This window comes from Rhopilema esculentum, chromosome 10, assembly GCF_057945365.1.
Source record: "Rhopilema esculentum isolate cy_ngs chromosome 10, ASM5794536v1, whole genome shotgun sequence".
Classification (NCBI taxonomy): Eukaryota; Metazoa; Cnidaria; class Scyphozoa; order Rhizostomeae; family Rhizostomatidae; genus Rhopilema; species Rhopilema esculentum.
In genome coordinates, this window is record NC_142824.1 from 7,170,391 (window position 1) to 7,182,747 (window position 12,357).

Consider the following 12,357-nt stretch of genomic DNA (forward strand, 5'->3'; position numbering starts at 1 on the left):
CTTGTTAACGAGATGAAAATAAAAAGCTAAAGCTAGCCACCTTGAAAAAATATATTGTAGATTTAAAGTATTGGAAAGCTTTCTTTACTGAAGATGACTTTAATTGATGAAATCAATAATACCAACACCGTAAATCCTCGGATAAGCCCCATGCTCGAATAAGCTCCCCCTCCCCTCGAATAAGCCCCCGCCTAAAAATAACTTTTGCAGACAGCCTTTCCTGCATTTCTTCCTATACTTACACACTAGAACTATACCCTGCAATGTCATTATTTTCATGTAAAAAACTACGCATTACTTGAAATCAAGTTAAAAAAGTTTTGTAAAGAGTAAGAAAGAAATACAACCTGCATACAACAGTAACAATGTTTCAAAATTTATTTTTGTCTTACTGTATTTTGCCATGTATAAAAGGCATCTTTGTTTAATTATGGCTTTGTTTGAGGGTATATCTTATACATGGTAACATTGACTGTCCCATCATTTCCTTTGAAGGCAAAGTGTCATTCGTTTTTTAGACAAAATATTATGATATTTGGAGCTCCTGTTCTCTTAATTTGAATAATTGCACTTTAACGAAAATTTAGTAAAAGGTGCGAAATTTTCCAGTCGCGATAGAAAAATTATCTGACAAAAGCTTTTTTTACTCCCAAATGGAAGGGTTGTAACCTTCATTCTTTTAATTGAAGGGCACATCCCTGTAATCGTTGTGAAAGTTGTGAATGAAATGGATGGCAGACAAGAATTTTAATGATTTTAAAACCTGTAAGCGTTAATAATGATTTTGATTCTTTTATGATTTTAAACTTTCTATTTTGATGATTTGAAACATTGCGGTGTGAACAAATTTTCCTCCACAGATGTAATGTCTATAGTATTCTTGAGTTTATTCTTTCACTGAAAGATACATGCTTTACAAGAACTGGCAAAAGGGGGTGAGTCTTATACATGGTAAGACACAGTAAAACTATTTTTTCAGAATTCAAACATGGAATAATGGGTGCTTCTTATGCAAGGATGCATCTTATACCAGCAAAATACAGTAATTTGTTTGTAAATATAGCAATATTGCAACTCTCTCATTGATAGGTGATCTTCAAGAAACCTTAATTGGTTTCAAAAATTGACAGTATAGAGTGTAATGTTCTTGCATTTCTCTTTCGTTCTTGCAGAGTTTTATTTACAATCCAATTTATTTTTACAGAACAATACAGGACAAAGTTTTACAACTAGTATATTAGGGAAATAATTGCATTTAACTTAGGGCTGATACATCGTCTTTGATAAGCAATTAAACATGCTTCACAGAGTTTAGCAAAGTGCTACAAGATTTGAAGGTACATTGACATGTCTTTAACTCCTGCTTCAATACTTTTAAATTATTATGTTATTCAACTTGGATCGCTAAGAGCAAGGTAACTGCTAGACCAAAAAACCTGCTTTCTTAAAAAAACCATCCTGATTTCTTTCAGCTTGTCAAAGTGTGAGATTTTTAACAAATTTTCCCATAATATTGATACTTCAAACAAATTATAACAATCATAACCAAATAAAACAAGCTAGGAGTAGAAGCATACTGTTATTTGCATTCATAACATGCTTGATCTCCGAGTATGACAAAAATGATTGTCTCTTTCTGTGTGCCAACTCATTTGACTTTTCACCAAGCTCTAAAGCATTAAGAATGCATGTCTCTATTTTGAGTGCTTCTTTCCCTGTTTTGCAAACAGTGATTTATCTAACTTTTCAATAGGAGTGTCCTTCAATAGAAATAAGCGCTGAGCACGTTGCTGCAAGGTTCCACCACATTTTAAGCCATGCTTCATTAGCTCACATTTAAGTTTTTCCAGTCCAAATGCTTCTAGCTCTTCTGCCATTGAAAACAACTGCAGGTTGATTAGAAGATCCTAAGTAAGAAAGAACATGAAACAAAACTAATATATTTGTCGTAAAGCAGGCAGAAAGGAATACCAACAAGGAAAGGGTAGGTATCCAATTCATTTTTAACACAATTTTATAATCTGCCTGATGATCAGTGTTTATGTAATGAGCATACTGAACTTGTTTATATAGATATATTCACAAACTTTTTACCACAGTTTACAGGGAAACATATGGGGATAACTAATTGAAGCCTGTGTTGACAATAATTTTCTGAGATATGATATTGCAAATATCTATGGTAACATTCTCTGGAATTCATTTTGCCAAAAGAATCATTGTATCCCTTCTTCAATTAAAACTTTGTATTTTTTGTATTTGTATTTGATGTATTTGTTGCTACCTAGCATCCGAAGGTAGTTTTTTGGGACACTGAGAAGAACTTGAATGTTCTGTTCTTGGTTTAAAAGGTTTTAAACCAAGAACAGAACATGCAAGTTCTTCTCAGTGTCCCAAAAAACTACCTTCGGATGCTAGGTAGCAACAAATACATCAAATACAAATATAAAAAATACAAAGTTTTAATTCAAGAAGGGGTCTTTCCTGTCAAAACTTGTCATCACTTTTATTAACTAATCTTATAAAATTCAACCTGTTTTAATGGATTTGTTGTTAGTTTTCATATGTATATAGTGTATAGATCATATATAGTTACAAGTATTCACATTTTGAGAACTGAATTGAATGACATGAAAAGAAATTTCAGTTGGTTTCATCAGTAAAGTTCAGATGACCTTGCCCTTGTTGTCTGTGAAGCCAGATATAGTAATATGTCAGCCATTTGAAAGGTAGTAGTTGTAAATGGTAGTTGTTACAGTTCTGTTGCATTTGAATGTTAGTATGAAGCTCTCAGTTCTTTCCTAATCCCAGGTATGAAAAACAAAACTAACTGTCAGTTCTTAAGTCAGTTTGCGGGACAACTTGACTTAAGCTGGAAAACTGACATACTTGTGGGAAAAGCTACTTAAGTCAGTTTACAGCTAACAATTCAATGAGTCACAGTTGCAATCAAAATGATGAAATCAAACTGACAAATTTGAAAGTGTGGTATTCATTGGAACTTTTTTAGTTTAATATGTTAACTGCTGAATTGGGTCATTACATTACCTTTCAAAACTGAATTTTTTCATACTTTCACAATACAATTTGAAAACTAAACTTTTATATTTTAACTGAAAATGTTAGGCAGAGAGGACTTGTTTATAAATAATATTTATATAATGTCTACAAAGACCAAGGTTTCAATGTTTGTGGCTTTTTGGCTAAGATTTAGCAAAGCTGTTCCTATTTTTCTAGTTTTTATATCTATTCAGTTTCCAAACTTTTTTTATCTTATTTCTATAATTTTGTATTATAATTGAAGATTATAACTAGGCTGTAGCTTGCAAATTTTGCAATAACAAGTCTTGGTATTACATCCTCCTGTCAGTTTCTGTCTGGTTCTTATAAAAATATTTGTTTGTTTGAACTTTTCCTGTCTTCGAATTCAGTATAGTTTCTGGTCTAAGACCTGCAAGTGTTGTCTCAGATACCTTGATATTACAAAAATGGTGTAAATGAATGTCAAAATATGCCCCGGCTCTCTAAATAGGTAAACAAACTTTTGAATGTATTCAATGTCTTATGTACATTTAAAACAAGGTGTGGCTTTTGTTGCTATGGTAACAAACTTTTTATATTTTTGTTCAAAAAAGTATTTTGATCCTAAGGTTCAAGAAAATGTACAGTTTTAAGTAGTTCAAGTAGCCTGTTTGCGAGAAATCAATCAGAATGCTATGCTTCAACTAATTTGACTTTTTGTTCTTCTAGCCCTTAGCAGTTAACGTTTTAAGCAACTTCTGAACTGGACAACCAAAATGATGATGACAATACTAGAAGGTATTACATGCTTTCATGTAATGCTAAACTTACACTTTGATGGCTATTCTGAGCTTTAGAGACATCCTCCTTTTCACTTCTTTCATCAGATCTTGAGTCATTGTCTGTTTGAACATTGGGCTTTTCCTCTTTTGTAGAAAAAGCAGAATGTCCACTGATTTGCACCTTTTCTTTATAAGGTTCACTGTCTTTTTCTGGCAGCTTTGTTTCAAACACATCTTTCAAGTGTACAGGATCATCTGATTTAGTGTCTGTGCTGTCACTTTTGTTTGGAACATCTGATAGTAATTTGTCTGTTTTTTCAACTGGATAAGCCAGGCATTCACTTTCAAAAGTGCTATCACAAATATCTTCATCTTCTTCTGCAGTATCAGAGTCATCTAAGCCAAGCCTGTCACCAAAACATCATGATGAAATTTTAATACCAATTGTAGCAAAGAATTAAAAGTCGCAAAATGATTTTAGACCAACTTTCTGAAATCTGTTAAAGTTTGACCTTGGGTAACTGGCAGTGGGTACCTTGAATCAATTGTCTATCAGTTTTTATAAAATGCTCAGGTGTAAAATCAGAAATCAATTGGTTTAAGGCCATTTAAATGCAACATAACACCATTAATTGAAATCAGTAAAAGAGAAACTCTCTAAAGTTTTCAATGTTAAAGTTGAAGTTCGCTAGAGGTTCTCAGAAACTCCTGTTAGACTGATAATACTAATAACAGACTGTGTTTTCCTCTGGCTAGTTTGTAGATGATCTGTTTTTAAAAGACTCATTTTTAGGAAACATAAAGGATTTCCTGTGACCCTGTTCCGACAGAAGTGTAGTAATTAGCAACCTTGATTCAAAATTCTCAAAATCAAGTATTTGAACCACTTAAATATCTGGAAAAAAAGAAGAAAAACAGAAAACATAAAATTACCAAAGTCTCTGCTTTTTGGCTTTCCCATTTTTTTCACTTGAATGCTGTCTTTTTCCATGACCTGTACCTTGTGACTGCTGTTTTGTAATCAGACCTAATGAAAAGATTTCTTTTAGTTCAAGTAGCTTAATTTCCAGGGTCTTGATATTAGCATGGTTCAAAGGAATCAAGGATTACTACAGCGATTGAAGCAGAGGTTGATTACCTTGCTGCAAAACTCGATAGACTTGAAAATTTGGGACATGGTATAGAGGAAAGGGTGCTTGTTTAGTAGGATAAGAAAAAAACCCATCAGGATATGAAGGGAACAGACAAAAATGTGAAAGTTATTGCCAGAGAAAAAGTTATAGAGCAACAATGATAGTTGAAGAAAAAAGTGCACTAGAAGTACTCAAGGGTTGAAAGACATTAGAGATTAATAGAAAGCTGACTTGTCATTATATCTGAAATAGTATATGAAATATAACAGGTGGATGATTGGATAGATAACAGAAAATGTTTACAACTTTATGTTGGCTTAATACTAAAAGCATTATTACAGTAGGAACAGGCACTGCAGAGCGTTGAGAAAAGTGGGGGGGGACTAAAAAAACTTAATATTTGGCATTTCATGCAAAAAGTGGTTGAGCCCCCCAGCCCTCCCCCCTGTTCACAGTGCCTGAGGAATAAAATCATTTAAAGCTGTAACCAGCATGCAGCTACCATATGACTTGAAAGACAATGTATCTAATGAGAAAAAGAAATAATAAAAATGAATTCTTCGCATGGTAAAAGTGCATTGTAAAAAGACAGCTAATTGAAAAATGCTTTGATAAAGGAAGCAATGCAAGGTGTCTGGTTGAAAAAGATCAAGATGCTATACAAACAATTGCCAATGATTTGATTTGTTTTTGACCACAAATTTAATTGTTCTCAGCTATGCATGTCAATAGAGCCCATTGTTTTAGCACTTGAACAATAGTTCAAAAATATATCAAAACATCATTTTGCCTTTGCAAAGGGCATACAAAACCGTATAAAACACAAAAGTTGGCAGAGGAATAGTGGCTGGAAATGGTACTAGAACATGATATAAATGTAAGAGCAACAGCTCATTCGCCTCAGCAATGCTTGCTCTTGCCCAAGGTGGTCTTGTTTCAGACAACAGAGCTCATTCCACTGAAAATCAGGATGCTAAAAGGGTGGTAAATCGAGGGGTTTTAGCTAGACTATCTTGGTTCCTTATTTTATCTTCTTCAAAGTTAATGAAAACAAAATACAATGTAAATTATTTATAATTGTAGACTGACAATAGGGATCATTTCAGAATTTCAGCAACTCAAAAAAAGTAAAAACCTCACAATTTTTAAAATTTAAGTCAATAATCCATTTGTGATTTAACTTTTAAAATTTGCTGGGGTATCCATGGAGACATTGATAGCACAATATTATGATGCCAATATTAGATGGAACTGCAAAGAATTTTCACCCAGACTTTAAAGATCTTATCAATTATAAAAATGTTCCTTAGTCTTATCAATTTGTTGCATTTTTTTCATACAAAGCTGAAGAAGAAGAAGAAGAAGAAGTCAAATTATTTCCAATTTCATTCAAATCTCGGCTTTGAGAAGCCCCCAGAAGAGTTAGAACTGGTTTTCTTTGGTTTTCTATTGTCTCTACTAAGTTTTTGCATATAGCTTTTTTGCAACCCCTGGAAAAATTTAACCAACATACTGCTTATATATAGAAAATAATTCATTCCACTTTGAAAAAAATCTTAGGGGTAAACTTTCTCAGAACAAAATTATAATGTTTTTGTTTATTTGTCATTTGCCTGATGATATTGTTTTATTTTCCAGCCAAAAGTTAAAGACAATTTTATATTTACATGGAAAAAGTAAAAGTTAGGCCAATAATTTTACCAAACCAGTCAAATGCTTTGGAAGGGAAGTCAAGATTACTAAGCCATCAAGTGGAGTGAAGTGGTTCTCAAAGCTTTTTTTGCACTAGGAAGTGTAGCTTTAGCCAAGACGCATGGCTGGAAAAAACCAGGGATTAACAACTTTTTGCTCTAATGAAACCCCGTATGCCAGGGCGAAATATTAGCCATAACTGATTTACATGTGTTTGCTGTTGTTTATTCTTGACATGTTGCGGGTTGTTCTCTATTTACTACAATTTAATCAATTTTTCTACCGCAAGAGTTCTATCGGAGTCTATTGAGAGCCTGCTATTGTGGCCTTTCCTTTATTCACACATTAACAACAAGAGGTTGTTTGAAAGGTGTTGAAAATTTAAAGAGAAGTGTCACTTAGTTTGTACTAGTTTGGGACATCGGAAATGATTTACTCATTGGTATAATGTCTTTACATTACATTTAAATCTGCTCCAAGCATTTTATGATAATAACTGAAGAAGCAGCATATCTCGCAAAGAATGCATTTGGGAATTCAATAAACCTAATCCTTTTATGAAAATGATATATTAATGATTCATCAAGTACCTTGTTTTAAAGCATCTTCAACTTTTTCAGCATTGGCTTTTAAATCTGTGACATAGCTTGAGTCTTTTAAAATGTGCCTTGGTGGGTTTAATATCTTTTCAAGTTTTTCCTTTTTCCTTTTTGCTTTATCCTCGTCTTCAGTTTTCTTTTTCTCTAACCACTCATTAATCCTGCATAGATGAATAACAATGCCAAGAAATTAAACAAAGTAACAACAATTTAAATATAAAATGAAATACAGAAATTTAATTTGATTACATTATCTTTATCATGAAAAAAATATCTGATGTTGCAAAGATTCAGATACTTTTCATTTGTTCCTTTAGTAAGCTATCTCCCAATAACTCCAAATAATTTAGTTTCAGCATACGAATTAAACAACATTAAAAACAAAGTGCTTTTTTAAAACAGATATTTTAGTTTAGAATATAAAAAAAGGTATTTAATCAAGAAAAATTTAAGAGGCATTTTATTTGAATTGATAATTTACTGAGTCTAATGACTGTCTTCACAAAAGTTATTTTACACTGAATTACGTTTTTTCATTGTTGACATCCCTCATTCTTCTACCACTTAAATCCCTACATGCTTCTCTGTTTGTTGTTTTCTCTATTTGAGCACCAAGTGCACGTAACATTGAACCAAATCCACCTTTGCCGCCCAAAATGCGCAGATGACACCTGACAAGAGATGGCTCCACAATTTTGCCATCCAGGAAGGTTTTAATGTCAAATATCTTTCCATTGGAAGTGAAATAGACATCTTGAGCTGAGAGATTCTGAAAGAAATGAATTTAGATTCTTAATTGAAAACAACTGGATGCTTCCTGAAATGAAGGGTATAAAAGAAATCCTTTCTCGAGTCGTGTACCGGGGCATTCCCCGTAAAATTATTTTGCCGTCGATTCCGCGCACAGTATTTGTTATCTTTTCCCCGCAAATATTCCACGATTTAAACTTCTGACTTCTGATACCAAGAAAAAATAAAAAAAGGTCTCTTTGAAATCCTTTGTTTCAAATTCCGGGCACGACTCCACGGGAAACTCTCGTTATCCGCAAATTTCAAAATTATTGTTTCGGCGTTCCCAGCGCGGAAAAACACTTCACATAAGTCGGGGTAATTAATAGAGCTTTCTTGTGTAGTACAGATCTCTATTTAGTGTTAGAATCACTCTTACAGCAAGTATCATAAAAATATCTTTACCTTAATCATTTCTTCAATGCCTTTTCCTGAAGTGTCAAAGACGCGACAGCATTTTTTTCCAGTGAATGTTGAGCAATTGTTTTCGTCGTCCATTTTGGAAAGAATGCATATGGAAAGAGGCTGGCTGTTTATCTTGGAAACGAGGATGCCTCCATATTCGAATTTAAAAAGACGGAAAATACCAATGAGATGGAAAATACCAAATTATATCTTCCTAGTGGCAAAATACTGGTTAAAGAATGATAAGAAATGCCCTTTTTTAGTCTATGATATCCTTTCAAAGGGATAAAGACGATGCATCTTGCAGTTTTGTTAAATAATGGAATTTGGCATTTACAATAAATGAGCACTCGTGATATGATGGCTGTGAACTTTTTTAGGCATCCGTACTTGATAGATCACCTAGCATCAGCTTTAAAAGAAAATTGCACAATTTTGCTGAATCGTATGACCTCAAAAGAACTACTAGTTTGTTACATTTGCAATGAATTTGTAAAACAAACCAATAAACCATGCTTGGTATTAACAGCTCTAGAAGATTCTGATAGTAAGTGTTGTTATTAATTTGAGTTTTGTTAGTTGGGCCTTTTAATTTGAAATTAATATTGTCAAGACACAACGTGAACGAAAGAGTGCAAAAGAAATGATCTATATTAATTTAATTCTAGTTTCAAGAGCAAGCATATATCTATTATATTTAATGTTTCTTTTATCCACATTTTATTCCAAACAAACTTATCATTGATCTGTTACTTCTAATTAGATTATAATCTTAAGTCTTGTTTTATCATCACTTGAGGTTTTTATTCACTTGAAGTCGTGTCTTTCATAGGACATCATAGATTCAGAAGATGGTTAGAGGTAATAACAAATTTACACCTTGAAGTGTTGGGAAAGCAGCTGACTGATGCCACAAATGAGAAGGTTATAGTTTACACAATGCCATTGGACTATTATTTAAGGCACAAACTCAAGGATACATTTTTGGATAAGCTGGGTCTTATTATTGTAGATTTGACTGCTATTGAAATAGATAAAGAAATATTTAAAGAGATCAGATCCAGTTTTGAAATTATCAGAGAAAGGGACATCAGATTCGTTATGCTTGTGAACATAAGCAAGTACATGTATTGTGCAAATAGTATTAAAGATTTCCTTAAGTTATGCAACCAAACAATTCCGATAATGCCTCTTAAAGTAGCCACTGACTCAATTGCCATTGGATGTGATGCTGGTGTTATCAAATCGTTCAGAATTATATCTAAAGACGCAGTTGCTGATGAGCCAGCTTTGCTTCGTATTAAACAGGAACTGGAAGAATGTGAATGTTTTTTAAAAGTCTTAGTGAATGAAAGCCTATCATCTAAAATAGAGGTTTTTTTGCAAGTCATCAACAATCTCAAGTTTCATCTGGAAGCTTTTGGACCTGCAGCCTTTGCATTTTGTTTGGATGAGTTCCACAAAGTTATCAAAGATGCAGAAGAAGTTGAAAGAGAAGTTTCTTTGCATTGCTTAATGTTAAAGTTCTTGAAAACAAAACAGATTGTAATGGATTCATTATTCAAGGAGTATTTTGAGCAAAAGAAGCAAATTAGGCTAGTTCACTCATGTCTTGAAATGGCTTTACATACCTTAGAAAATGAAGTAAATATGGTGCCAAAGTCACAACAAGTCACACTGAGATTTGCATTACTTGTTGATTCAAATGTCACAGCCAGGGTATTATTCTCAACTCTCCAAGAACTTAAAATGACAACCAGATTTAATTATTTAAATAGATTCTCAATATATCTCATTAATACAACTTTTTGTGATGCTATAAATCCACTAGAGAATACCCTGATCATTACAACCATAGATCACAATTCAATTTTAAGGCACAACTTTCAATGTAATATTTGTATTTGTGTTGGTATACCAAAAGACTATGAAGATTTTCTAAAGATTAAAAGACTTCTTATCTGGAAAGAGGGAACTCTGCATTTCATGCTGTCATCAACAAATGCTAATTTTGCAGCCAGCATGAAGGTAATATTTTTATTGCTCTTGGATACATGGTAATTCTTTGCCAAAAATTAGTAATCAAGGCAAGCAGTAATTTGAAAAGTAATATGACTGAATAGCTATATTTTAACTTCTTTCAGGGTATATTTGAAAAGCCAAGTGAAATCCTCTTTTTGTCATTTATTTCATATTGGTTTTTTTTACCAAAAGTACCTCATTTGTTCTATTGTCATGGCACCATATATAGCAAACCTTTCTTATTGATTTTAAATTAATGTTGAATGTATTAAGGGTTACACTATCTTTTTTCAGCTTCTTGATGAATTTGAAGAAATTGAAAATGTTTTTCTGCAAATGACTTCATCATACATAGAGCCAAACGCAGCAAGAGATTCTATTCACAAGTTAATGCTAGATTCCATCTCATTCAAACCAAACAACATACCTGTGCAAATAAGTCCAGTTGAAACAATTAGTGTAATCAACAGGTAAACCTTTTGTGCATTTTGTGAAGTAATAAGATTTAAAGTAATTATATTAATAATGCTGTTTCTTAAAGCAAGTGCTTCATTTGTAAGCTTCTTGTCTATTTGTTATCTCAGATGTCATCATATTTTATTTTATTTTATTTTAAAATAAGAAAACTCGATAAAAGAACACACCTCTCCTGTCCAACCAAAACAAAGTAACAGGCTGTTTAAAGAAAATAATATTTGAGTTTACAAATAAAGCAAAGTATTTCCAAGACGTAGCAAGTTGCTCATTGGACACAGAGCATTGCTTTGCAGCAAAGTAGATTAGGAAAGAAAACAGAGAACACTGCAATGTACCAGGATATGAAAAATTATTAATAAGTAAGCCTCTGCATAAAAGGCTTCCTTTGGAGCTTCTAGTAGTTTATTTCTTTTTGATGTTTTAAGACTGTACATGATTTAACTACAATATATCCTCTGTATATTACATTTACTTATGTAAAGTTGTAAATAGCTGTGTTCAGAATTAAAGTATGAGCTTCTTATTGGCACTTTATTTTACCTTTGGGTTTCTTAAATTTAACATTTTGGTAATTGTATGCAAAAATTTTTTCACTGTTGTAAAATAAGGTCATTTTGTCTTAATGATCATATCAATTGTTTGCCATAGATATTGCAAATTTCTTTCTGTTGGTAAACTGGATTTTTCTGTTAACTCAGAATTTGAATTTTGGATAGACGACAACTCCTCCAATTTGTATGGAAGGACACACTTACATTTACCTGCAAAATCAATGCTGACCAAACCAGTGACGGTAAAATTTTGAACAAAATTTAAAAATATTGTTTTTTTGTCTGGGAAGGATTTTCTTAAGTGTTTTGAGATCAGAAAAACAAACATCCCAGTATTCTTCTGAAGAATGCTAAAGAATTACATTTTTCATTTAAATTTTTCTGATAATTTATCTACCTGACATTATGTTAATTTGTGGTTTTATTCCACCAAAAGTTTCCCCTTCATAGTTATTTCAGTAAATGCCATGTTTTGGTAGTTTCAACAGATTTCCATTTCCCTTAAATTTTTTATCTATCCGCTGTTTATGGTATTTTACTCTGCTTCACTTTTTTCATAATTCAGATAAGTTCATATCAGTAGTTCAGATCAATAAATTCCAGGCTCCTTGTGTAGCACTCTCGCTTGAACATCATGACCTGACAGATGTGAAGATCCTATCTAGAGTTGCTACTTGTTGGGAAGCATGCAAGTTGCTGCATGATGCCTCAGAATTGGATGCAGCAATGGTACCAACAAGGATGCTCAGACACCAAACAAGAGACTCAACTACTCATGATTTTCCAGTCAAAGTATCAAAAAGGTCTTGGTATAAGAAGCCTGTAAGTTCCAATTGGTACTCCTAGTACTGTGTAGCTTTATTATCTCATACATCATTGATATCCA

General features: G+C 32.7%; 2 protein-coding genes across 4 annotated transcripts; one reads left to right on the plus strand and one right to left on the minus strand.

Moving 5' to 3' along the window:
* Positions 1–1,137: 1,137 nt before the first annotated feature.
* LOC135694025 (splicing regulator SDE2) lies at positions 1,138–8,557 on the minus strand. The gene is made up of 6 exons (XM_065212664.2): positions 8,422–8,557; positions 7,755–7,996; positions 7,219–7,388; positions 4,737–4,830; positions 3,853–4,210; positions 1,138–1,907 (listed from the first exon to the last, which is right to left on the minus strand). Exons 1-6 carry the CDS (start codon positions 8,512–8,514, stop codon positions 1,695–1,697), a joined length of 1,170 nt encoding a protein of 389 aa, XP_065068736.2. The 5' UTR covers positions 8,515–8,557; the 3' UTR covers positions 1,138–1,694.
* LOC135693993 (uncharacterized) lies at positions 8,444–12,252 on the plus strand. 3 transcript variants are annotated; one of them, XR_016144160.1, is made up of 5 exons: positions 8,444–8,968; positions 9,254–10,449; positions 10,738–10,913; positions 11,619–11,713; positions 12,075–12,115. XR_016144160.1 is itself a non-coding variant. In XM_089110832.1 (5 exons), exons 1-5 carry the CDS (start codon positions 8,764–8,766, stop codon positions 12,112–12,114), a joined length of 1,749 nt encoding a protein of 582 aa, XP_088966958.1. In that variant the 5' UTR covers positions 8,447–8,763; the 3' UTR covers positions 12,115–12,252. The 3 variants fall into 3 exon arrangements, 1 of the variants encoding a protein (XP_088966958.1); XR_016144161.1 differs by having other exon boundaries at positions 12,088–12,107; XM_089110832.1 differs by having other exon boundaries at positions 8,447–8,968; positions 11,569–11,713; positions 12,088–12,252.
* The last annotated feature ends 105 nt before the right edge of the window (positions 12,253–12,357 follow it).

Excerpts from the sequence above, each read along its gene's own strand:
- LOC135694025 (XM_065212664.2), bottom strand. The coding sequence starts at position 8,514 with ATGGACGACGAAAACAATTGCTCAACATTCACTGGAAAAAAATGCTGT. Across the intron at positions 7,997-8,421 it reads GCATTGAAGAAATGATTAAG|AATCTCTCAGCTCAAGATGT; the intron begins GTAAAGATATTT and ends CATTTCTTTCAG. Across the intron at positions 1,908-3,852 it reads CTCAGAATAGCCATCAAAGT|GATCTTCTAATCAACCTGCA; the intron begins GTAAGTTTAGCA and ends TTTCTTACTTAG.
- LOC135693993 (XM_089110832.1), top strand. The coding sequence starts at position 8,764 with ATGAGCACTCGTGATATGATGGCTGTGAACTTTTTTAGGCATCCGTAC. Across the intron at positions 8,969-9,253 it reads AGCTCTAGAAGATTCTGATA|GACATCATAGATTCAGAAGA; the intron begins GTAAGTGTTGTT and ends TGTCTTTCATAG. Across the intron at positions 11,714-12,087 it reads TGCTGACCAAACCAGTGACG|CACTCTCGCTTGAACATCAT; the intron begins GTAAAATTTTGA and ends CTCCTTGTGTAG.